The sequence below is a fragment of the Gorilla gorilla genome, chromosome 2, assembly GCF_029281585.2.
Source record: "Gorilla gorilla gorilla isolate KB3781 chromosome 2, NHGRI_mGorGor1-v2.1_pri, whole genome shotgun sequence".
Taxonomy (NCBI): Eukaryota; Metazoa; Chordata; class Mammalia; order Primates; family Hominidae; genus Gorilla; species Gorilla gorilla.
The window spans coordinates 20,153,837-20,177,681 of record NC_086017.1 but is presented as its reverse complement, the minus strand read 5'-3'; the positions used below and the strand labels follow the sequence as shown (position 1 = coordinate 20,177,681).

At 54.0% G+C, this 23,845-nt stretch overlaps 1 protein-coding gene and 1 non-coding gene across 14 annotated transcripts in view; one reads left to right on the top strand and one right to left on the bottom strand.

Moving 5' to 3' along the window:
* ATP2B2 (ATPase plasma membrane Ca2+ transporting 2) overlaps window positions 1-22,876 on the top strand; it is a 385,217-nt gene extending 362,341 nt beyond the window's left edge. For 6 of the 13 annotated variants that reach the window (XM_055383610.2, XM_031009128.3, XM_031009127.3 and 3 more), the window contains 7 exons: window positions 782-888; window positions 1,343-1,534; window positions 3,954-4,167; window positions 6,206-6,417; window positions 6,561-6,668; window positions 8,544-8,726; window positions 17,780-20,029. In XM_055383610.2, coding sequence (XP_055239585.1) covers window positions 782-888; window positions 1,343-1,534; window positions 3,954-4,167; window positions 6,206-6,417; window positions 6,561-6,668; window positions 8,544-8,726; window positions 17,780-18,091 — 1,328 coding nt within the window. In that variant the 3' untranslated portion in view covers window positions 18,092-20,029. Of the gene's footprint in view, window positions 1-781; window positions 889-1,342; window positions 1,535-3,953; window positions 4,168-6,205; window positions 6,418-6,560; window positions 6,669-8,543; window positions 8,727-10,602; window positions 10,775-14,865; window positions 14,921-17,779 lie in introns of all 13 variants that reach the window. The other 7 variants (XM_031009131.3, XM_004033609.5, XM_004033608.5 and 4 more) reach the window with 4 other exon arrangements.
* On the bottom strand, window positions 16,605-16,713 carry MIR378B (microRNA mir-378b). The gene has a single exon (NR_106455.1). It is a non-coding gene; the product is annotated as a microRNA mir-378b (primary transcript).
* Window positions 22,877-23,845: the final 969 nt, after the last annotated feature.

Here is a 23,845-nt window from a genome sequence, read left to right as displayed (position 1 = left end):
GGGTTTCCGTGGGATTTTGGAGCCAGAATTGGCAGGCCTTGGTGATACATTCAATGTGCAGAATGAGAGACCCACGGATGCTGATACCCAAATTCCTGTCGTGCCCACGGACATCCCTGCTCACAAGCCCCATGAATGAGGAGTCCCACAAACTCCACAGGTCCCCACCGATGACATCCTTCACCCACCCTTTTCCACTGGCCCCAGCTCAGTGACTGGGGCCACATGTCATTTGTTCATTCTGTTATTCGTTGACTGTTTTATTGAAGATGAATGTCTGGAGGGAGGTCAGGGCCAGAATGGTGGGGCAGAGGTCACTGGCAAATGACAAAGCCAAGGCCCCCTCAGCAAGCCTGGACTCCCCAGGGAGAAAGTGCTGGCTAGTGGTGTCGGGAGGAACAGATGGTGAGGTCCTGCTGAAACCCTGGGAGCCCTGCTGAGGCAGAGGGGCCCTGAGCACAGTTAGAGGATACAGTGTTTCTGGTTAGGGTGGATGCCAATGTGGCCACAGGTTGCAGACAACAAAGAAGGGGCTGGAGAGGTGAGCAGGGCCCGGGCCACAGGGGGCCCCAAGCCGGCACCAGCCCAGTAAGGAGCCCACTGTAACCTGCTGGCAGCTATAGGCCAGCCTGGAGCTGGGAAGAGCCTGGATGGAGGGGGCGGCTGGACAGGGACCAGAGAGGAAGCCATGCCCAGCCAGGCCCCTCCCGAGGACCAGGGCTGGCCCAGGCTGCCTCCCACCTGAGTGGCCCAGGGCCTGAGCACACTCCTGCCCCAACAGGCATCATCGACAGCACACACACTGAGCAGCGGCAGGTGGTGGCCGTGACGGGGGACGGGACCAATGACGGGCCTGCACTCAAGAAGGCCGACGTGGGCTTCGCCATGGTAGGAGCAGCCCACAGAGGGCCTGGGGTGGTGGGGGCTGGGGAGATTGGACTACACAACCTTGGGCTGGCTACTCAGGAGCCCCAGTTCACACTTGGCCCACCCGCCATCTGCCGTGGGTGCCCACCATTCTCAAGACTCAGCCTGACCCCGAGGTCTTCCTGGAAAGGCGTAGGATGCTTCTTGCTCTGGGGGAGCTGTGTGAAGGGGGGCACTTGCAGGCTGAGGAGGAAGATAACAGAGGGGGAGAAAGGGCCAGGGTGAGGCTTCCTGAGGGTGAAGGGAGCTGGGTCTGTGAGGAGCGTGAAGAGTGGGGTGTCCCTGTGTGGTCTGGCTGTGCTGGGCCCACTGGGAGTTGTGTAGGACTGAGGAAGTGGAGGGAGTGAGGATGGTGATGCTAGAAGTGGTCACCTCCCCGGCCACCCCACCCAGCCTCCTGTCCCTGTCCCCACAGGGCATCGCAGGCACTGACGTGGCCAAGGAGGCCTCAGACATCATCCTGACAGACGACAATTTCAGCAGCATCGTCAAGGCAGTGATGTGGGGCCGCAACGTCTATGACAGCATCTCCAAATTCTTGCAGTTCCAGCTCACCGTCAACGTGGTGGCCGTGATTGTGGCCTTCACAGGCGCCTGCATCACGCAGGTGGGTCCTCAGGAGACCACACCAAAGGCTGGGGGAGGGCGGAGACCCCCCACAGAGGCTCGGGGGCCTTAGGGTACTCCAGGTTGTCCCTGTCAGAACAGCCGGGGATGAGGCACCCATTGATGGAGCACCTGCTGGGGGCCAGGAACTGCATCACAGAGCTCAGGTGCAGGCACTGGCCGCAGGGGAGTCGAGGACATGAGGCTCAGAGAGGTGGCGTGACTTGTTCAAGGTCACCCAGCAAATGGGAGCTGTCAGGCTCACAGCCTGGCCCTCACTGCAGGAGGCGGGAGAGGGAATCCTCAAGAGAAGGCAGGGCCCTTGGCCACCACGAGGGCAGAGGGAGGCAGGGAGGGGCGGGCCAGGGCCCAAGGGGATCAGGCATCCAGGTGAGGACAAAGAGCCAGTGGGGGCCCTGGGGCCCTGGCTCTGGACTGGAGTGTGGAGTGCCTTAGGAGGTGCTAGGTGGGGATAACTGGAAGGAGTCGGGGGTCTTGCTCACTGGGAAGGTCACAGAGGAGTCTGGCCAGATACCACGACTGGGTCTGGAGCAGCCCTATGCACTGAGCCTGGCAGGCGGGCCCCAGATGTCTGCAGACTCACTGCTTCTTCATGCAGCTCCATGAGGTGGGAACTGTGATGATCCCCATTTTACAGGGGCAGAAACTGAGGCTTAGAGGATGGACTGGCCAGGGACCTGCCATTGTTCTTGCAGTCTCCTGATACTCCCCACAGGGGCTGACCAGCCTGGCCAGGGAGGCAAGAATGGGTCTCCCTTAGCCCCAGGGGATCCCCAAGGCCCAACACTCCCAGTAGCCACCTGGGCAGACAAGCCCATGCCCACAGGAGCCCCCAGAGGCCCAGAGTGCAGCACTGCCCCAAGAGCTGTGTGGCACTGGAACACTGCTCCCCTCTGTTGCTTCCTGCGCTGGGGGAATCTAGGTGGCAGCTCCGGCTACCCTAGCCCTGAGAATCGGAGCCTTGGGAGGGTGGCTGGGGGCTTCCTTTTGCTCAGAAGGGCCCTCTTTCCTGGCCTGTGGATGAGACGCTCCCTCTAGTGGCAGCTTGAGGAACACTCCTGCGGCCCCAGCAACTTGGAAACCAGAAGGTCTTGATGCCAGATAGGGAAACTGAGATTCTGAGACGACTGTCAGTTTGCCTGAGGTCTTTGATTGAGTTGGTGGCAAGGCCATGCAGCATTGATAAGAAGACGGGCACACGTGACCCTGAGGCATATGGAATTAGAGAAAGCCCAGGGTGGGGAGGACAGGGGCAAGGGGAGCGAGGCTGAGGCAAGGAGGAGGTGAGAGAGAAAGCCAGGAGCAGGGGCTGTGATGAAACCTGGGAGGTGATGAGTGGAAGGGATGCAGGTATATGGGGCTTTGGGAGAGAACAGAGGTGGGAAGAGCATCGGGTTTGGGCTGTTGAGCTTACAGGGTCTGGGGGCTTCCTGGAGGAGGTGTTCCACAGGCCACTAGATGGATGTAACTAAAGCCACAGGACGAGGAGGAGAATGGGGCTGAGGCAGGAACACAGATTTAAAAGGAAGGGAGGACGACGACCAGGAGAGTGGGGTCAGGATTACAAGTGGGAGTGCAGGGGCGAGGTCAGTGACATCTGGCTGAGAAGAGGTCCTGCAACTTGTGGCACAGAAGGTGCTGGTGACATGGGAGGAGGGCATTCTGGGAACGTGGAGGGGCCAAAGTCTGGCTGCTGTGGACAAGATACGTGGGGGTATGAGGAAGGATGGGGACAGAAGAACCAGCTCCTCTCAGCCAAAGAGACAGGTCCGAAAGGGTCCCTCCCAGAACCTGGACAGTGGTGACTTAAAAGTGGTGAGGTCCTTGACAAGTTTTAGTTGCTTTTGCTATTCCTCATTTGCCAATATTTCCTACCTTGAAATGTATTAATTTTTGAGTCATAGATACGCACAATAATTTTTTAAGGTAAGGCGGGATAAGAGGGGAGGAGACATTGGGGGGGCGGGGGACGGGCACTGTTTGTAGGATAGAAAGCCCGAGGGGGAGGAGGCAGTGGGGGGAGGAGGTAGGAGCCCATGCCGGAGGCGGTGGGAATGGTCTTGGCCTCAGCCAGGAGAGACCCCCTCCTCGGGGGCTGGAGGGGAGAGGGGAAGACGGTGAGATGCAGCTGAATTTACCACAAGGCAGGGAGCTGGTGGCCATTGGGCCTGGGGGGACTCACTTATCTCCTGGCAGGGAAGATGTGGCTGAGGTGGGCAGGTCTGCACTGTTCTCCAGAGAAGGCATCAGAGAACAACTCCATGCCTGCTGGGGAGCCAAGGGGCAGGTCGGACTCCAGCCTCCAGCAGGAGCCTGCGGACACTACACCATGAGCCCGCCCAGCACTTCACAGCAGCAGGTGGGCGCACAGGTGACAGCCCTCTCCTGCCCGTCCCCAGGACTCCCCTCTGAAGGCCGTGCAGATGCTCTGGGTGAACCTCATCATGGACACGTTTGCCTCGCTGGCACTGGCCACTGAGCCGCCCACGGAGACCCTGCTGCTGAGGAAGCCGTACGGCCGCAACAAGCCGCTCATCTCCAGGACCATGATGAAGAACATCCTGGGCCATGCCGTCTACCAGCTTGCCCTCATCTTCACCCTGCTCTTTGTTGGTGAGCGCCTCGCCCACCCACGCCTCTCCCAGGCGGGGTCATCACCTTCTGGGTGCACCATGGCTCTCACCCAGCATTCTCGAGTCACAACCCCCTCCTGTTTTGCTAATGGGGAAATTGAGGCCCAGGGAGGTCAAGTAAGTTGCCCAAGGTCACACCAGCAAGTCTTGAACAGGGCCTGGCCCTGTCCCAGCTCTGGCTAACCCTAAAGCCATCAGTGGCTTTCTCCACTGGTGACAGCTCCTGACAACAAGTACAGACCGTGCAAGGCCCTGACCGGGTGCTGAAGCACTGCATGGCAGCCCCAGAGGCACCTGAGGCTGGGAGGGGAGTGACTCACCCCTTCTCTGACCCATTCCAGCACCTTATCCTGGCCCCGTGGAAGGGACCCTCAGGAAGGCTTCCTAGGGAAGGGCATACACACTCACACCACCACCGATTCTCACAATGCTTCCGCTTGGGCTGCCTGGTTGGGTCTTCCACTCAGTGAGCCAAGAACATTTGCCTCCACCGCACATTACAAACGAGGGCACCAAGGCTCAGAGAGGTGAGGTGACTTGCCCAAGGGCACACAGCCAGTCTGAGGAAGAGTCTGGGCACAGAACCAGGTCTGGCTGGGGCCAAGACTGGCCTGGTTTCCACAGATGCTTCGGAGGCAATCCCAACAAAGCTTATCCCCAGGTCACAGATGGGGAAACAGAGGCCCAGAGAGGGGAAGGGTCTGGCCCGCAGTCCTACATGGAATCAGGGCCAGTTCTCTCCTTACAGGAGCCTCCGGGAGCTGGCCTTTCACTCGTCCTCAAAGCCCAGAGTGTGATGGAGGTGGGCATGGATCCATTCCTCAAAGGCAGTTGCCTTTTATAAATTTTGAAAGTAGTGTGTTGTCAGGACACATTTTACTGTCGTAAAACTTATCATGAAAAAGCTTAGAGGAAGCCACTTATATGCAGAACTAGAAGCGACTCAGAGGAGGTGGAGGGGTTGGAGAGGAGAGGAGAGCGGGGGTCCTGGTCAGCTTGCTGGCTTGACCACTTGAGCAGCGCCTACCCTGGGTAGTCTTGGGACATCTCACACCCAGAAAACTCCACAAGCCTCCTGGCACCACTTTACTCAGCTGTGCAAAAGGACACAGGACTTGGCCAGGTGCGGTGGCTCATGCCTGTAATCCCAGCACTTTGGGAGGCCGAGGCGGGTGGATCACTTGAGGTCAGGAATTCGAGACCAGCATGGCCAGCATGGAGAAACCCCATCTCTACTAAAAATACAAAAATTAGCGGGGCGTGATGGTGCGCACCTGTAATCCCAGCTACTTGAGAGGCTAAAGCAGGAGAATCACTTGAACCTAGGAGGCGGATGTTGCAGTGAGCTGAGATCACGCCACTGTCCTCCAGCCTGGGCAACAACGAGACTCCATCTCAAAAACAAAACAAAACAAAAAGGATACAGGACTGCATCAGACACCCCATCAGCAGCGTCTACACAGCAGTGCCCTGCCATGTGACAGCTCAGGTGTTAGAATGAAGCCACATGGGAGGGTCCAGAGCCAGCCTGGCCCAGAAGTCCTGGGCTCCATATAGGAATTGGCATCTCTAGTAACAGCCCCATGAGCTTGTAGAGGTCTCAGCAAGGGACATGCTCAGGAACAAGAAGCAGCACTCTCGGGGCAGCGCACAACCTCCCGCAGGTATCCTGTCCTCGCAGTCCAGAATGAGTTTTCCAGTCTGAGGTCACTTTTTAGAAGCCATGTCGCCCAACTTTAACACAGCTGGCCGTCCACCTTTATCGGGTTTCCACAGAAAAAGTGGAAGACAGTTGCCCAAGGCCTTTCTTCCACAGAGGAGAAAGGGCTTTGCTGACCCTTCAGTCCTACTCTCTGACCAGCCGACAGCACAGCCCTGGCCCCCCACTGTCCAAGCATGCCTTGATGTCTTGGGGATTCACGTCACTGCTCAGAAGAGGCCCCCACGAAAGGCCAGGCATCTCCCCTCTGATTCCCCCACCACTGCCTTCAGCCCAGCCCCACTCTCTCACTTGGCAGGCGAGAAGATGTTCCAGATCGACAGCGGGAGGAACGCGCCCCTGCATTCGCCACCCTCAGAGCACTACACCATCATCTTCAACACCTTCGTCATGATGCAGCTCTTCAACGAGATCAACGCCCGCAAGATCCACGGCGAGCGCAATGTCTTTGACGGCATCTTCCGGAACCCCATCTTCTGCACCATCGTGCTGGGCACCTTTGCCATCCAGGTAGTGAGGCCCCCACCCTAACCAGGCCTGGGGTGGGCAGCAAGCAGCTGGAGCCCCTGGGCAGGGCCCTCAGAGCCCAGCCCTCTGTGCTGGTCCCTGATGGCCTCTCTCTCTCTCTTTCTCTGCTCCCCTGTGACCTCCAGATAGTGATCGTGCAGTTTGGAGGGAAGCCATTCAGCTGCTCTCCACTGCAGCTGGACCAGTGGATGTGGTGCATATTCATTGGGTTAGGAGAGCTCGTTTGGGGCCAGGTAAGTTCCTGGTAGGTCGCAGGAGGTGCCTCTTAGCAGGGCAAGGGAGACAGCACTGGATGGAGAATCCAGGACCCCCAGGAATGGGCTGCCAGACCCCAGGCAAGCTCCTCCCTATCTCTGGACATCTGAGCAAGGGGGCTTGTCCCAGGTCCTATACTGGTCGTCTGGGTACTACTGCTCTGATTTTTGCCTTATATCTATCTACCACTGCTCCTGTTGTTTATGTAATATCTTCTCTCAATCACGTCAGCTTTTTTAACTTAAATTTGTTTTTAAAGGCAATGTCATATTACTAAGACAACTGAAAAATCAGTATCACTTGTCATAAATGGAAGCTAACAAAAACATTAATGTAATGAGAATGACGTTATTAAACTCTAGCTAGAAGCCATGGCCTGCCAGGGATTCAAGGCTGGAGCAGCTTGTTAGGAAGGGAGATGAATCAGTGGTCTGCGGGCGCTGGTGGCCGGCTGGCGTCAATCAGGATCCTTTAGAGCACTCAGAGGGAATGCAAGCAGGACACACTCTGCCACGTTGCGTTGTTACTCAGTGCTGTGCCTGTGGCCATTTGTGGCCTCAGTGCTGTGCCTGCCCCAGCTCTGGGGCTCCTTGGGCTGGATGCTCTTTAGGGGCCCTTCCGGCTTTGTCCCAGAATATTCTCCCACTAATTCCTTTTTCTATGTGTGCCCAAGTTCCAGACCCTGTCATAGCTCTGAGAGCATGCAGCTCAAAGGCTCCTGACCCAGGACACAGGGCTTGGGAGGAGGGCCCAGAACAACTCAGGGCCTAAGGGGCTTTATTCCCAAGGTGCTCACACATCCAGGCAGTGGGACCCCATGGGTGGGAGGCATTTTTCTTGCCTTCAAGCTGTCTGCAGGCTAGAGTGAGAAGCTACAGGGACAAAAATTAACTGAAAGATAAATAAGAAAGTTTAGTTTCATCCAAAAGGACTTCCTGTAACCTTTGGGGCTGCTTTGGAGAGTGATAAACCCCTGGGCACCCTGGGGGCCAGGCCATCTTTATCCCACTGGGGCCCACCCCCTACAGGAGGCTCTTGGGGGCTGGGCCCAGTATCTGAGGGAAGGATTCAGAGGACAAAGGTTAATGCCAGCGGGCAGTGCTGACTTTACACTCCCAGGGAGCCCCCTGAGGCTGCACTCATGCCAGCGCCTGACTGCTCCTACAGGAAATGGAAGGGGCCTCTGATATCTGCCACCGCAGCTTTCCTGTAGGGCCTGCGTCTGGGTCCTCAGCCCCATGGACAAGCCTTTTGGGGAAGATTAGGAATGAAGGTATAGCTCTTTCCCATTCTGCCTTCCCAGTCCAGGAGTGGCTGCCTTCAGGGTCCAGTGACCTCAGGAGGAATAAGGGACAGAGGAATAAGTAACCCCAGGAGAGCCGAGGGCCAGCCACGGGCCAGGCTCATGCAGGACGAGTTAGATCGTCCACCGTGCCCAGTTCTCTCCATGCCCAGAGCGGCCCCCACTTTACAGCTAGGAAAACCAAAGCTCGGTGAGGTTAAATGACTTGCCCGAGGCCACCGGACCAGGGCTGTCTGGGGTATTCAAAGCCACATCTGTCCAGCTCCTAGAGGCCAAGATTGTCCACTATGTACCCTGACTCTGAATGAGTGAATTAAAAAGCAAATTGCACTCCAGCCTGGGCAACAAGAGTGAAACTCCATCTCAAAAAAAAAAAAAAAAAGACACTGTCAAAGACTGGGCTGAGGAACAGGTGAGGTGGGTGAAGGAGTAGATTGATCACATGCCTGGGTGAGTGGGTAGGAGGAGGGAGGTAGAGGAGCGGGTGTCAGGGAGAGAAGGCCACCGGGAAGGACAGCCCCACCGTCCTGACAGACAGGGTCCCTTGCAGGTCATCGCCACCATCCCGACCAGCAGACTCAAGTTCCTCAAGGAGGCAGGCAGGCTCACACAGAAGGAGGAGATCCCGGAGGAGGAGCTCAACGAGGACGTGGAGGAGATCGACCACGCGGAGCGGGAGCTGCGGCGGGGCCAGATCCTGTGGTTCCGAGGCCTGAATCGGATCCAGACACAGGTACAGGAGGCTCTTGGGGGCTGGGCCCAGGCCTGGCCGGGGCGGGCCAGGGGATGGAGGTGAGTGTGCTTGTGCTGCCCCCCAGGGCCCAGCTCTGGTGCTGAGGGAGGGTGGCTACAGAGGGGTCCCGGCCAGCCCTCACCAGCCACTTGCACACCCACTCCTGTGGCTGCTAAGAAACAGCATGGCCTCCTCAGAGAGCTCCCATTGTGCCCTCTCAGGGCAGCAAGGGGAAGTGGTAGGGGTCACACCCACCGTGGTCTCCAGGGGGATTTCCCTGAGAGGGTGGGGAAGGGTGGCTCTGAGGGCAGAGGTGAGTGAGGGGACTGTCGCTCAGGGCTGGGGGCACCCACCCAGAGGGGCCGTGTAAGGCTGGACAGAAGCTGCAGGCCAGGTCGCCCAGGGTCCCCCAGGGCCTGGTGGTCAGGGGGTCCGCCGCCTCCATGGGGGCTTCAGTTGCTCTCCCCAGCTTCCCCTAGCGGGTGGAGAGGCTGTGGGGAGCAAAGGTCAGTCATCCTCAAGTACACACAGACACACATGCACACACCAAGCACACCAGGGGAGCACAGGTGCAGGGCGTAGCCAGCCAGAAGCAGGTTTCTTCCCCAGAGCAGAGAGAGCATGGCTGCCATGTGGCACACGACACACCTGCGCGCCTCCCCCCGACCCCCGACACACATACCACATGCTCTCACATGGTCCCCTTATGCCTGGAGCAGGTGTTGTAGCTCACAAGTGCTGTCACAGCCCTGCGAGGGGAGGGCCAAAAGGGACTCTGTGGGTCTCTTGCCCAGACCATCTGAGGAGCTGGAGTGGGAGCTCCTCCATGCCCCAGCATACTCGGGCAAAGTGCAGTGTAGAAGCAGCCACCTGGCCACCATCCTGCCAGCTGGGGCCCAGCACCTCATTTCCATCCGATGTAGCAGAGAGCTCACCTGGGTCACCTCCCACCCCTCTGTACCCTGTCCCAAACCTCACCTCATGTGACCTTCACAGCCCTGGGAGGTAGATGTGACTCCCCCAGTTTTAGAGGTTACCAAGGTCCAGGAGATGGCCCCTTCTACTGAGCTGGCACAGCTGGGGTGGGGACTGGAAGCAGGTTTCAGACCCGGAGCTGCCCGACACGGGCCTGGGCTCACCTTCCCTGATTAGGACCCTGGCAGCCAGCCCTCCCAGCCTGCCCCCACCTCCTGGGAGGTCCAGGACAACTCAGTGAATATGTCCCTGATGCTGTCACTGCCCTGGCGGCAAAGCCATGCAGGGGTCTCCAGATTATGGGAGGAAGCAAGGACTGCGATTTCTTGAGTGGGCAGGGGTGCCTGTCTTGCCTGCCTCTTGCGGAATGCTAACATGGGTCAGGTGCTTTGCCACTTACAGATAACCCTGCCAGGCAGGTAGCATTGACCCTTCTTAAGAACAAGAAACTCAACTCAGAGAGGTGGCTTGCCCAAGGTCACCTAGCCAGTAAGTGACAGAGCTGGAATTTAGGCCAAGCTCTGTCCACCTCAGGACCCCCACCACACCCTCTACCTCCACGCCTGTACCTGAGGGAGGCTGAACACTGCTCTCTTCCCTCCAGATACCATGTTTAATCACTGCCTCCCCCACTGGCCAGCCCACTGGCCCCTGAGCCACTAGCACAGGACAAAGGCCGGACCCCCTGTGTCCTCCCGGGGACCCTGGGGCCTGCAGGTGGGCCCAGAGCTGAGCAGACATTTTTCAGAGCCTTGGAGTGTGTCTGGTATTTTTGTTTTGATTTAAGTGACATTGTCGTTGTTGCCATGGCTGCGGCTGTTCTTGTGACGTTGCCCTGTCAGTCATGTAGCCGTTGTGTTCGTTCTTCTCGCAACTTGTCTCGTTCTCTCCTCCGTTGCAGATTGAAGTAGTCAATACTTTCAAGAGCGGGGCCTCCTTTCAGGGGGCCCTGCGGAGACAGTCCTCGGTCACCAGCCAGAGCCAGGATGTAGCCAATCTCTCTAGCCCTAGTCGCGTGTCGTTGTCCAATGCTCTTTCCTCTCCGACCAGCCTTCCTCCTGCTGCAGCCGGGCGTGAGTGTGACTCCTTACTGCCTCCGGCTGGCACTGCCCACGCCAGCTCCCAGGCGGGCAGGGGCTGGGGCACCAGAGGACATGGGGGGCAGCCGGTCACAATCAGGCCCAGGGGGCTGAAGGGTCCCAGCCACCGAAGAGGGTCCCGTTGGTCAGGAGAGCATAGCCAGTCATGCGGTGGCAGTCACTCAGTGGACCAGGGTCAGTCAGAGGGTCATTAGGGTCCCAAGTGGCCAAAAAGTCTGGTTCAGTCAAGGGATCACCATTGGTCAAGAGGACATCAGTGACCAAATGGTCCCAATCCACCACAGGGTCCCGGCAGCCAGAGGGGGACAGACATGGAGGGGACACAGAGTGTCCCACTGGCCCAGGGTCATATGTGGTCAGGAAAAGCCTGGACCACCAAGGCAAGGGTTGGAGTTGGACAAGAGGTCCCAGTCTTGCAGTCAAAGTCAGCAGAAGGGTCACTGTGGGTCAAGGGGAGCAAGCCCCTTAGGGTCACAGTCAGTCACATTGGGATCCACCCAGGAGAGGGTCACGTCATCCAGACTTTCCCAGTTGGTCAGGGGGCACCCACAGTAATGAGGGTCATGGTCAAGGGGGAAAGTTGAGCCAAGAGGTCACTGCAGGTCAGAGGTCATAGTCAGCCAGGGATCCCAGGCCACCTAGGAGCTCACAGCCTAGACGCTGCACCCCAGCAGTTCAGAGTCTCTGCCCGCTTCCTGTCACTCCTCCCCTTGCACTTTTGACTGCATCAGCTGCCCTGCAGACACCTTTCCCTGTGGCTGAGCTTGGAACTTGCTGAAGTTCTAAGCCCTTCCTGGAAAGGACAAGGTCCCTGGTCCATTCAGCTTGACCCCTGGTAGAAAATGGTGGGTCCAGCCTCACATCTTGCCTGGGTGCCAGCAGGCCCAGAGGGACCTGATCTGCCCTTCAGCATCCTGCCCTCCTTTATCTGAGAGATAGCCTGGGACTGTGGCCCCTCCTTCATCTCCCTTCTGCCAAGCTCATCTCCTCATGCCACCACTTCTGATCTAGATCACTCATTGCTGGCTTTGTCTAGCTCTTTCCCGGACCCATGGCTTCGGGCCCCATAGGGAACAAGTCTGTCTTTCCTCCCATCGCCCTGCTATGTTTCCAGTCAGGCCCTTCTGATCTGCAGGGGAGCCCCTGGTTCTGGTCTTCTCCAATTGGCATAGTGTCAGTCTTAGCCTCCAGCTTCTTTGATGAGAAGTAGACTCCAGCTCATCCCTTGAAACTTTATAAAGGGCCTCTACCCCCATCCAAAACCAGAACACCCACAACACAACCCCCTGCAGCCAAGCAGGTAACCTGGTGCGCTGGTGGGAGTGCCTCCCTCAGTGCCTCTAGCAGGAGGCGCGGGCCACAGGGAGCCTGTTGATGGCAAATGTCCACGACCCATAGCGGCAGGACAGAAGCAGAAAGCAGGGAAGGAGCCCCTCAGTGCTCATTCGTCAGCACAGAAACGCAGTGCTGGGGAGGACCGGGGAGCCAAGATGAAATGGAGATGCATTTCAGCAGATGGTGGCTGAGTCACATTTCCATGAGATACCGTCACTAGGCAGTCACTGCCAGGATTTCTCGGGGAAGGCAACACTGGTCCCATCCTCCTCCCCTTTAGACCAGAGAGCTCTCACCTTAGCACCAGCCTAGCCAGCTGACCTCCCAGCTCCTTTCTGCACCAACTCAGCTCTGGCCTTGCTCAGCACCCCCACCTATCCTGAGGTGCGGTAACCAAGTGTCCCGGCAGGGAGAGCTACATGGGGAAGAATCCACTTCTGTTCTGCCACCCCTCCCGATGACTCCTGCGGCCCTCTGGCTGGGGCTGCCTGCTGGCAGTCTGGCTTCTGGGTGAAGGCCCAGTTCTTTGTCCATCCCAGTTCAGCCTCTTTCTTGAAGGGCAGCACTTCACCCTGGCCACGACAGAGCACACCTGACATCGCTGGGCAGCCCCACTGCCTTTGGAAGTCGTCCCTGAGTCAACCCCTCATCTTAGCTTTCACAGTCTAGAAGCTAGAGCTGTCCTCTCAAACCTCAGCCACTTCTTTCTCAGCTTTTCTTCTGCATCATTTGCAAAGCCATTCAATAGGGCCAGTCCGGGAACAACACTTCTTTGCAGAAATGCCCTTTTCTTCATTTCTGCAGAAATGCTTAGACAGGAAGGTGTCTACACTGACCTCCTTCGAGGCCAGATAAGTCCCCTGTAGCCCGTGGTTACCCCAACTTTGGAACAGTCTTGGAAAAGAAGCCCAGGCAGAGGCTCAGCCAAAGCCAACTTGACAGTCCTTGCCCTGACCTCTCATTCTCTCAGGGGACCCAGCGGGGCTGGCCAGGGCCTCCCCACCCTGCTCACCATCTTGCCTCTCCCTCTTCATGCCTCCTGGAGAATCTCGCATTCCCCCTCTGTGACAGAATCCAGCCTGTAATTCTGGGTCCCTCCTGAGACCCTTCCTGAGCCTATAGTCTTAAAAAGAGCCTGACCAAACCCCTGCCTGAGGGCACTGGTTCCCAGACAGGATCACAGCCTCTGTGGTTTCAGTACACACATTTGGACAACACAGCCTCGTGCCTCCTTTGCTTGAGTAGTGTCTACAACAGTGCTGCCTCCTCTGGTCTCCAAGGACTCTGAGGACCCTCTAAACACCAGCCAAAGTCCCTGCAGAAGCCAGTGTGCTTTCCTCCCACAGGGAGGTTTAAACAGGTGGCCAGGAAGTGACAGAAGGGCCCCAATTTGATGGGATGAGGAAGTGGGCCGCCCCACTACCCCACAACTCCTTCACCCCCACCGCACCCTACCAGCCTTCTGAGGGGGATCTGCTTCCTGGGGACTCCCCAGCAGAGGAGGCTGCCCATGTGCCTGCTGAGGCAAAAACACCTGCAGCCAGTGTGCCCTGGAAGGAGTCAATCCACTGTCCCCTGGGTTATGAAGAGTTGACCACAAAGGCCTGGGACAGGGCCTGACTTCTGACCTGGGACACTGGAGTGAGGAAAACCCCTGAACACATCGCAGGCCCTCCCCTCCCCACGGCACCACCGCAAGATGAAGGCCTCAGCAGACAGACGCACATGGTAAGCCTGACCGCAGTCACGAGGCACATGGCACGAGGATGCTCGGGAGGGAATGAATTGGTGCACTCTTCTGACTAACTCAAAAACGAGGTTGTTTTTGCCCCGGAAACTTAATGGCACATCCCTGTTGCCTTATACCTGAGCCCCACTCAACATTTCCAGAGCAGTTCCCCACTCCCTTTACTTCACAGATGCCTCACCACTGAATTGTGGGAGGGGAGGACCTGCCAACACATCCATTTCGCAGAGAAAGACACTGATGAGGCCAGGGTCACCACAGCAAGGGCGTGGCAAGAGGTCAGACTCCGGAGTCCCTCATTCTTCCCACTACTCACACCGCTTCCCAGGAGGCCCACAGACCTGGAGCCACAGAGGCTGAACTTCCATTCCGGAACCAGTGCCCACGCCCACAGCCTCATATCGTGAAAAGGAGTCAGTCCTCCAGGGAAGGCCAGGGAAGCTGTTTCTCAGCTTGAACTTCTACCAGCGTGGCCAAGACTGGGGAGAAGGGCACCTTCCCACTGGTGATCAAGGACAAGATTAGCATCCCACGCTTCGATCCAAGGCAAAGCCGCACAGCCTGTCTTTCTCATTGCCTCAAATTCCTAACTCATCTCCAACCATCTTTGTACTTAGCAAGCCTGTAGCAGGCTCCGTGTTTATCAGTGGAAGTCCTGCTCTTTCAAACCATCCAAGCCAAGAGCCAGCCCCATAAGCCAGGTCCAAGCCACATTCTGGATGCCGTACCTTGCTAGACAGATAGGGCACCTCCTGCTCCCACTTCCCCCGCAGATTCCTGGTTCTGAAGACTCCTAGGGCAAGGAGTTTGCACTGTTAGGGGGAGAAATGAAGACAACAAAAAGGGAAGAAAGCTGGACTTCTCATTAGTGTTTTGGTAACTAATTTAGTGCAACCTTGGGTTGGCGAGAAAATGGCTTGCTTTGTGGGGGGAACCCTAGACCTCTCCGCTGTCTGAATATTCCATGTGTTTGTTTCCCTAGAGGGCTAGAGAACACTGGACACAGAGTTCAGCAAGAGAGAGTGAAATTAAAAGAGGTTGTGAGTCTTTAACCTTGAGCCTGAAATGAATGTGAATCAATCCCAGACTCTTGGCTTCCTTGAAGCCGGGTAAACATTCGAGTATGTAGAACCCATCTCAGACCAGGGCCTGTGCGTTTTCTCAGAGCCCTCTGACAACAGGCATGGGTCTCCCTGCTCCCTTTGTGCTGACGAAACCAAAACATCTGAAACCCCGCTCACCGGGTCCCTTCCTCTCCTTCCCCTCACCCCCACGCCCAAATGCAGCTTATGCCAAAAAAGAAAAAAAAAAAATCCTACCTTTAGGGTAGGCAGGGAGGGGAGATGGAAGAGCCTTTTTTTCCCCCATAGTTTTTTCCATTTCAGCCTCGGAGAGAACCGAAGTGGAGACTTGAGATGGCCGTGGCGGGGTGTCCCAAAAAGTCTTGTCCCCACAGTCTTGTCCAGAGCAGTTCATTTTTTCTGTTGTCTCCATGCCAGGGGGAGGGCGGAGGGGCCTCATCTCATTGTGTGTCATCCCCTCTGCGTTGTCAGTCACATGACAGGGTCCTGCCACCATCCCCCTGCCCCACACATACACTAGGTGTTCCCGTCAGCATCTGAATTGCACTTCAACCTCAGAACACACTGAGCACCAGGCTAGGCAGCTACAGCCTTGATGCTATTCCCATTCTACAAACAAGAAAGCTGAGGCCTGCAGCACCTTCTTTGTTTTCAGTTAATCAAGGTGTAACAGCTCACTTTTCAGGAGATCAGAATATGAACCATCTCTGCAGAGCCACAAAGAGGGACTCCAGGGGGAAAGAGCTCAGAGCAGCCACAGTGGCCATGATGGAGCACCAGCATGAAGGCCGTGTCTGGCTGGCTCTTATTTGGCACTTGTTGCCTCTTACTTAAAGCACAATTCCAGCAAGTGGGGTACCCTGGAGTCCCAGCTCACAGTATGCAAGGTGAAAGGACAGAGGTGCTTTTCAGAAAACAGAAAAGTCAGCACTAACTAGTAAGCAATGACTGACAGCAAGGGAGAAAAAACAAGACAATCCATGGAGTCTTACCTAAGACCAAGAAGGATAATTGACAAACCTTATGTTAAATTCTTCTGTGTGCACTCTAAGTTAGAAGTCAGAGGAGCGTATGACATGCTTTAGAAAGAATTCCCTCTGCAACAGTAAAACAAACCTTCAGCGATGACACTTAAAATCATCAACCACAGTCACCTAGAAACTCCACTTCCATAAAAGAGGGCTTTCCCCACCAGGGTTTCACAAAGGAGCTACCCCTGGGTTCCGCTGAGAGCTCAAGTCCTGGGACTTCAGGGGCCTCCCCACGACCGTCTCGTCCAGTCCCCTGCCTCCCCGCAGGCCTGCGGTGCAGGGCAGCCACTGCTCTGCAGGTGGGTGCCACTTGGCCTGCACACAGCAGCCGACTAAGGCTCTGTCCTGGAGGCGCCAATGCCACCTTGTTTTCTCCACCTCTGACTCCACTCCAAGTTGGGGCTGGGACGAGAGGAGGAGGCACCTTTGTCCCAAGTCCCATCAGACTCTTGAGATGACAGGCACTGCTGCCCCTCCCAGGAGTCCAGAGAAGGGACACCTCTCTTCCAAGTGAGGGTCCTGTCCCTCTGCACCCTGTGAGGCAGGACAGAGGACAACCAGAGAGCTAGTGTGGCTTGTCCACAGTCAAGGCACCAGATGTGGCAGAGCCAGGATGCAAGTTGGGTCTTTCTGCCTCCAAGTCCAGTGCTCTTTCCACTAGCCTTGAAGACTCAATGACCAGCCTCCTCCCATTCTTCAGCGGAGGAAACTGAGGCCCCAGGACGTGTGGTTCACAACTGAGACAGAAAATGAAAGAACTTGCTGTTTTGTGACTCAGTTCCACACACCCCAGAATCCCACTGGGGCTGGGTTTGGCCATCTGATTCCAGCCTCGTTTTTTGGTTTTGTGTTTTCAAAGCACAAATAAAGAAATAAACAAAATCCCCCAGGAAATAAGAGACCCCAAAGCAAGCTCCAATAACTGGCCGGCCAGGGCTTTGAGTCTATACTCGAGTGTTTACCTCCCAAATGCATGAAGGAAAGAAACGCTGGGTACAAACGACCTCCGTTCACATTGTCCAGGCTTCCAAGTGTAGCCGTGTGTCTGTCTGTGTGTGCCATGTGGCTCCCGGCCTCCCCGTGGCATGCAGCCCGCCCCCGAATGTCATCTGTCCGCCAGCTCCCATGTGCTTTCTGGCTGCCTCTGCTCTGCACCTCAGAAAGCCCTGGGTTGGCTTTGGTTTGCTTTGCTGCCTTTGGTTTGATGTTCCCGTTCTGTTTGGCCCTCATGTGTCTCTCTCATCCCAACTCATCCAACCGTCTCTCCTTTCTGTGCCTTTTCTGTTTGTGACACGTAACATGTTCCATGTTGTATGGTTTCTTAACTGTGTGTGGTTTTTCTAAGATGAATTTTTTTAATAGCCTCTCCTCTTTCCTACTTGATTCCCACCTGGTCCTCCTCCCTGTCTGCATGGTTGAACCTCTGCTTTAAAGTGAACAAGGCTCAGTCTCTCACTAGGTGTGGGTGCCCGCAGGAGTCGACTGTGCTTCCTTTAACCACTGTTCCCCATCATCTCTTTGATGGTGCTTGGTGATTCCTCCTGTCCTAACACTAGTTTCTACCAAAACCAAAGAGATTTTTAAAAACCAGCTCAAGGATGCCTATAACCTGAGCCCCCTTTTTCACTCTCCCCCATCCTGTCAATGCTAATAACACCCAGCGACTATGGATTCCAGCCACCTGCTTTGCCCTAACCCTTCTCCCACCCGCCCCTCCTGTGAGCCCCCCGAGCCTGGCTGTGGTCCCTGGGCAGTGCTCCTGACCCCTGTGCTTCCCTTGCAGATCCGCGTCGTGAAGGCGTTCCGTAGCTCTCTCTATGAAGGTTTAGAAAAGCCTGAATCTCGAACCTCCATCCATAACTTCATGGCTCATCCTGAATTCCGGATCGAAGATTCCCAGCCCCACATCCCCCTCATTGATGACACCGACCTGGAAGAAGATGCCGCGCTCAAGCAGAACTCGAGCCCGCCGTCATCCCTCAACAAGAACAACAGCGCCATCGACAGTGGGATCAACCTGACGACCGACACAAGCAAATCAGCTACCTCTTCAAGTCCAGGGAGCCCCATCCACAGCCTGGAGACGTCGCTTTAGCTGAGGGCCCTGTCGCCTGCCCGCCCGCCCTCATGGACCCCGCTGCCACCCGCTTTCCGGGCACCCATCCATCCAGGCACCCAACTCACCCAAGCAGCAACGAGCAACAATCGGAAACCAAATACTGGAGAGAAAACCAACGTTTCCACCAACAGACCCTTTCTCTGGCTGCGATGCTGTTTGAACTCTTTTTCACTTCAAGGCAAGGGGCGGGATCTCCACTGGGGGCTCATGGGAGTGAGCGGTTTTCCCAAAACAAGCCCTTCCTGGCTCCCACCCAGACATGGACCAGCCATGCACCCGCCCAGCCACCACGTCCCCCGCATGAATGTACTGTACACTTTCAATCCTCCCTTTGTTTGGTTTTTGGGGGTTGGGGAGGGGTTTTTTTTGTTTGTTTGTTTTCTTAGGCGGGAACTGCAAACAGACTCTTTTCTGAGACTATTTATCCAATCCACTGGTCTGTGAGTTTTTGAAATGCTTGCACAGCATGGTCTCAGTTGTATAGATTAATTTAATAACTTTTTGAAATTGCAGAGCTTAACTCGCCTAGTAGATTTGCACCAATGGAACCGAAGAACTTCATAGACACTCACAAGGTTATATCCATTTCTTTGTATCTATATCAACGTATACTTTTCCGAGACTGTATACGTCCATATAGATAGGTAGATATATATATATATATAAATATATATACATGGATATATAAAGTTTCTTTGCCGGCATGTTGCCTTGTTTCTGCTTAAATTGCTCTATTTTAACTTATTTATGTCCTAAAAGAAGAATGTAATTTGTTTACAAACCTGTAGATAACGTCTTTGGCTATTTGTATGGTTTAAGAACACTGGTGGCTGAGATGCTATCAAAACAGCTCGGCCCAACAGACACTTCCCCTGGGTTGCATCCTTGATGTTTTATGATAGCCATGCTCTGATTTTTGCCTGCTATTTCCGTTCAATAATGTCACTACCGTGAGAGGCTCAGGCAGAAGCCAAATGCTACCGAGTTGCCATCCTGAGGGGTTTAACAACATGCTCCGTAGACGAAGGGAGAGGAGGAGAGAAGGCTTCCTGGGTTTGCAACACTAACGGCCATCCGGCCCAAGGATGCCAGGATCTGCAAAGCACTGCTCGAAGACTTTTCTCTCAATGAAACTCGCTTGAGTTTACTAAGAGCATTTCAAAAATAGGTTCTCTTTGGCACTGTCTGTACAGAGATTGAGGTAGTGTTGAAATATTATAAATGGTATTGTGTTGATCTTTTTTTTATTTAGTAACTTACAGGTTTGTTTCCTTATTAATGGCAGCATCCGAGCTGTTGGCATATTGGATGAGGATCAGTATGGCTTGCTGCTTTTATTTTTATTTTTGAAGAAGAATAGCCTTTTTCTCTGCACTATTTAGATCCGAATGAACCTTATGATGTGTATATTGAGATGTACTCAGTGTGATTTTAAACCAAATTGTCTTCCTGTAGTCACAATATATACTGTAGCCTTTTAACAGCAAGTCTTGCTTTCCCAAACAGAAAGCCATTCTGAAACCCTACAGTATCACAGGTGAGAAAAGGTGGTTATTTTTTCCCCAAGCCAACAGCACTAGTAATCCCACTTAATAAGAGCTTATTTAATTGGATGTCAGCCTCTTAACTGCTAAGCACTTTGCGGGTCTCAGCGTTTTTCATAAAAGAACTTTTGTATTTAATACAAAGTTTGCTTTGAGACTTTTCAGCACATGATCTTTTTCCATAAACTTGTACAGTGCAAAAGACGTTTTGAATACCATGATCGATGATGTCCCATGCTTCGAGGAAAACCAAACACTTTCCGCCTCTCTTGCAAAATCCATTCCTCATGCTGACCCTCCTCACGATGGCTGTGTCAGCCCAGCCCCTTCCCTTCTCCAGGCCCAGAGAACTCTTCCACAAACAAGATGAGAGCCACTCGGGAAAAGAGCCATAGTCAACTGGGAGGGCCTACATCTGGATGGCGGTGGAAAAACTTGAGGGTTTGGGGTTCAAAGTCAGCCCATCCCACCTGGCAAAATCCTCCTGGAAGGAGGACCTTCAAGAGCGCATCACCTGAATGTCGTGAAGAAGTATCTCTGAATGTATCCAGGAGAGGAACTGCATAACCAAAGGGGTGACCAGCCCTCAGATGTGCTTATTGGATTCCAGTACAAACGCCACCAAAGCCAGCCCACTGCTCTCCTACAAGGAAGGAAAGATCTGCACGTGTAAAACATGGGGCAGCCTTGGAACATGGTGTTTTTTTGGAGTTTCCTTTCTCACAGTTTTCCATCTCCCCACTTCTTTGATCAGTCATGTGTCCGTGACCTCGTTCCATGACATCAGGATAGCTGTGTTTGCACACCATGCTCCATGTTCATTTGGAGCCAGGAGGGGTTCTCAGTGGAGCCTGGCTTAGGGAACAGGGAGCGATGGAAGAATGCCAACATTAGCGTTGGTCTTCTCTTGTCAGGAATGAAGGATGCTTGCACACATTCACCCCCTCACTTTCACACTTGCACACATACACACACACACACGAAATGGTTGGTTTGTCAAAACTCACTGTAGTACATAAAGCTTGCACTCTGCGTCCTATATCTAGCAGCATGGGGTACGTTTGGCAGTTCACTCCATTAGGGGGTAAATAATTTATGACCATTCATCTGTTTTTATGAATTTTTTTATCTAGACAATAATTGTAAATAAAGAACTCACCATCTCTGTTCATTTAATACTATGCAATGGTTATGCTTTCAATCGCTGGCTCTTCTGACTCGTGCAGTGTGGTTCTGAAATGTTTGTGGTTTAAAAAAAAAAGGCAAAAAACAACATCAAACAGAACATAGTAAATATATCTGTAATGTATACTTTTTTCTAGTTTGGGACTGCATCATCCACATAGCTTCTTTTCTGTCCTCTAGACAAGGGCTCCAGGAGTAGGTGGCAGATTTGGTTCTGAGAGCTAAGCTCACCAACTTGTCTCCACCTCAACAGATGAGGGAAGGGCAGGGAGCCCGTTCAGTGACTCCTGGCGCTGCAGAATCACTCATCTTTGGAGTGAGCAGAGAGAGCTCTGAGGAGTTTCCTTCTTGCAACTCAGGCAGAGCTTTCTTTAACTCAGGAGCAGCCTCCATTGCTCCCGCCAACCCCTCACCATGGCCCCTTGTCCCCTTGTCCCAACCATAGCATAGAGATGACAAGAGGGAGGCAGTCCTATTTCTGAGACTGGACCAATTAAAATGACTGCACTGGCTCAAGGACTCTGAACCTGTCTTGTCCTGGGTCCTCCAGTTGTTGGAAGCCACTCTTTTCCCCAACCATGCTGAAATGCCACCTTTACCACGCACTGATGTCTTATATAGACTTAGATCTATTTCTGGAACTTCTCTTCTCTTCCCTTACTTGGGTGTCTCATCTGGCACCAGCCATACAATTTTAACTACTGTCAATTTCTAATGTCTTATTATGTGGTGGGATGAGTCCCTTCACTCTTCTTTTACAAAATTTCCTAGTTATTCTCTCACATCTATTCTTCCACATAAACTTTAAATTGTGCCCAGTCCTCCACCCCCTGTCCCATTCCCACCCCCAAATTCTGGGCTCTGTCATTCCCTGTGCCATCATCTTCCCCCCATTGTAATTACTGTCCACTCAGGGCTGTGAAATAGACTATGTTCTATAAAGAGGGACAAAAAGGGCATCCTGATCTTGAGAGAAGCCTGCTGTTCCTCCCATCATTTCACCTGCCCCCTAAGCCCAGGAGTTGTCATAAGAGGTCACCAGGCCCCCACTCAATCTCAGCTTGGGAACCAAAGTCACCCACCTTGGTTGTGCTGGGGTGGACTCGCCATCTGTCTCTGGTCCAGATGAGAAAGAGGAGTCTCTCCTAGGCCTGGAGCAGGGAAAGAATGTGTGGCCCAGTTGTCTGCACTTCTAATTCTCATCATGGAGAAAGCTTTATTCCTATCTCCCTTTCCTGAACTGGTTTTTTGTTGTTTTTGTTTCATTTTGTTTTGGGGGGATAGTTTCTTGCTGTTTAATTTGGAGGCTCCAGTACCTTTGGGATGCAGGCAGTTCTTGCCTGGGCCTTCTCGGAACCCTCACTCCCCTAGCCCACTCTTGCGCTACCTGCAGGAGGCTGCCAACCTGGTGCATTCTGACAAGCCTCCCACCCAAATCTCTCTCCTGCCATTGTGTCCAAAATCCCACCATTAGAGGCTCTTGTAGGGAAGAGCATTTCTTGAAGGCTTTTAGGCCTTCCAGAGCCAGGAGGGAAGTCAGACAATAGCAGGAAGTCCCCAAGCCTTTTCAAAGTTCCAAACCAAGCTCTCCTGATTTTAATGTAGAGATCATACCAACCCAGGTGGGGGAGGAGGGTCCCCAGCCCCAGGCAGCAGCCATCACCCCCTCCACTGAAAACAATATTGGAGGCTGCTTTGGGACTGCCCTTCTCAGCCCCCTAAGTCTGTTTTGTAATGCCTGTGGTGCTCTCCCTCCCGGACCTTTCCTCTCGGGGGTCACCACACTTTGCTAACTCTTGTGTGCACATATTTTATAATAGAGTAGCGAGGGAATGGTGCCGCCTCCAGCTTCCATAAGCTGCCCGGGCTCTGGGGGGCTCTGGGACAATCGGGGCTGGGAAGTGACTGTGCTCTTATTGTACACTCTTTATTTCTCTGTATCTTTGGCTTGTGCTCTTTGTAATTAATGGGATTTGTCTGCCTTTTCAACACTATACTGAGCAATAACAATAAATGCACACGTGGAAATGCAGACACGGTACACATCACAAGGCCTTTTTCTGAAGGACAGCTGGGCCCCGCCCTTCGTGGAGTTGAACTCAGGGGGAAACTGAGTCCCTGGGAGGGAAATGCACTTTGCCCAAGGGCCCACAGCTCAGCGGGCAGTCTCTCTCCTTCCACTAGATCACACCTTTTGAACACCCACCATTTGAGGGAGACAGGCTTACCCTGCCATGAGCCATTAACCTATGAGGAATGGTTGACCATCTCATAGAAGAAGACTGGGGAACGGGGCCTCAGGATGAAGCGGAGGAGGTTTGGGGGCAAGGGGTTGGGGGGCAAAAATCAGGGAAAGTTAGCCTGATTTGGGGTCTGGATTAACCAGAGGGAGGAGATGGGGAATACAGACACTGGATCTAGGTGGCACCCCCCTACTGGGGAGAGGGATAAGGCAGAGGGAAGCCTGGCACCTGAGGAGTCTGGACTTCACAAACCTCTGCTGAACATTGGCAGAGAAAGAGAATATGCCCAGACCAACAAGTAATCCCTAAGGTTGGCCCAAGGGTTGAGAGTTACACACACACTCACACACTCACACAGCTCTTCTTAGGTTGAACTGATCCCCAAATCAAGCGCCATAGGCCCATCCGACTTCCAAACGCAGTTTCATATCGAAGGGTTCATTAATCCCAGTATCAACCTTCAGAGGAGGTATTATTATAATTCTCACTCAAAAGAGCAGGAGACAGCATCTCAAAGAGGTGAAGAGCATGCCCACCTGGTAAGCAGGAGATCCAGCACTGATACCTAGCAGTCTTGATGCCAGCATCTGTACTCTAAACTGCCATATTACAGCGCCTTATGGGCCAAATACCTTACAGCAAATACCTTAATGAATAAGATACAGTTCTGTTGCTTGTCACAAATTCCCAATCTCTTCAACATCAATGTCTACACAAGGAAATTCTTTTAATCACAATTATGCCTCATGCATTATATT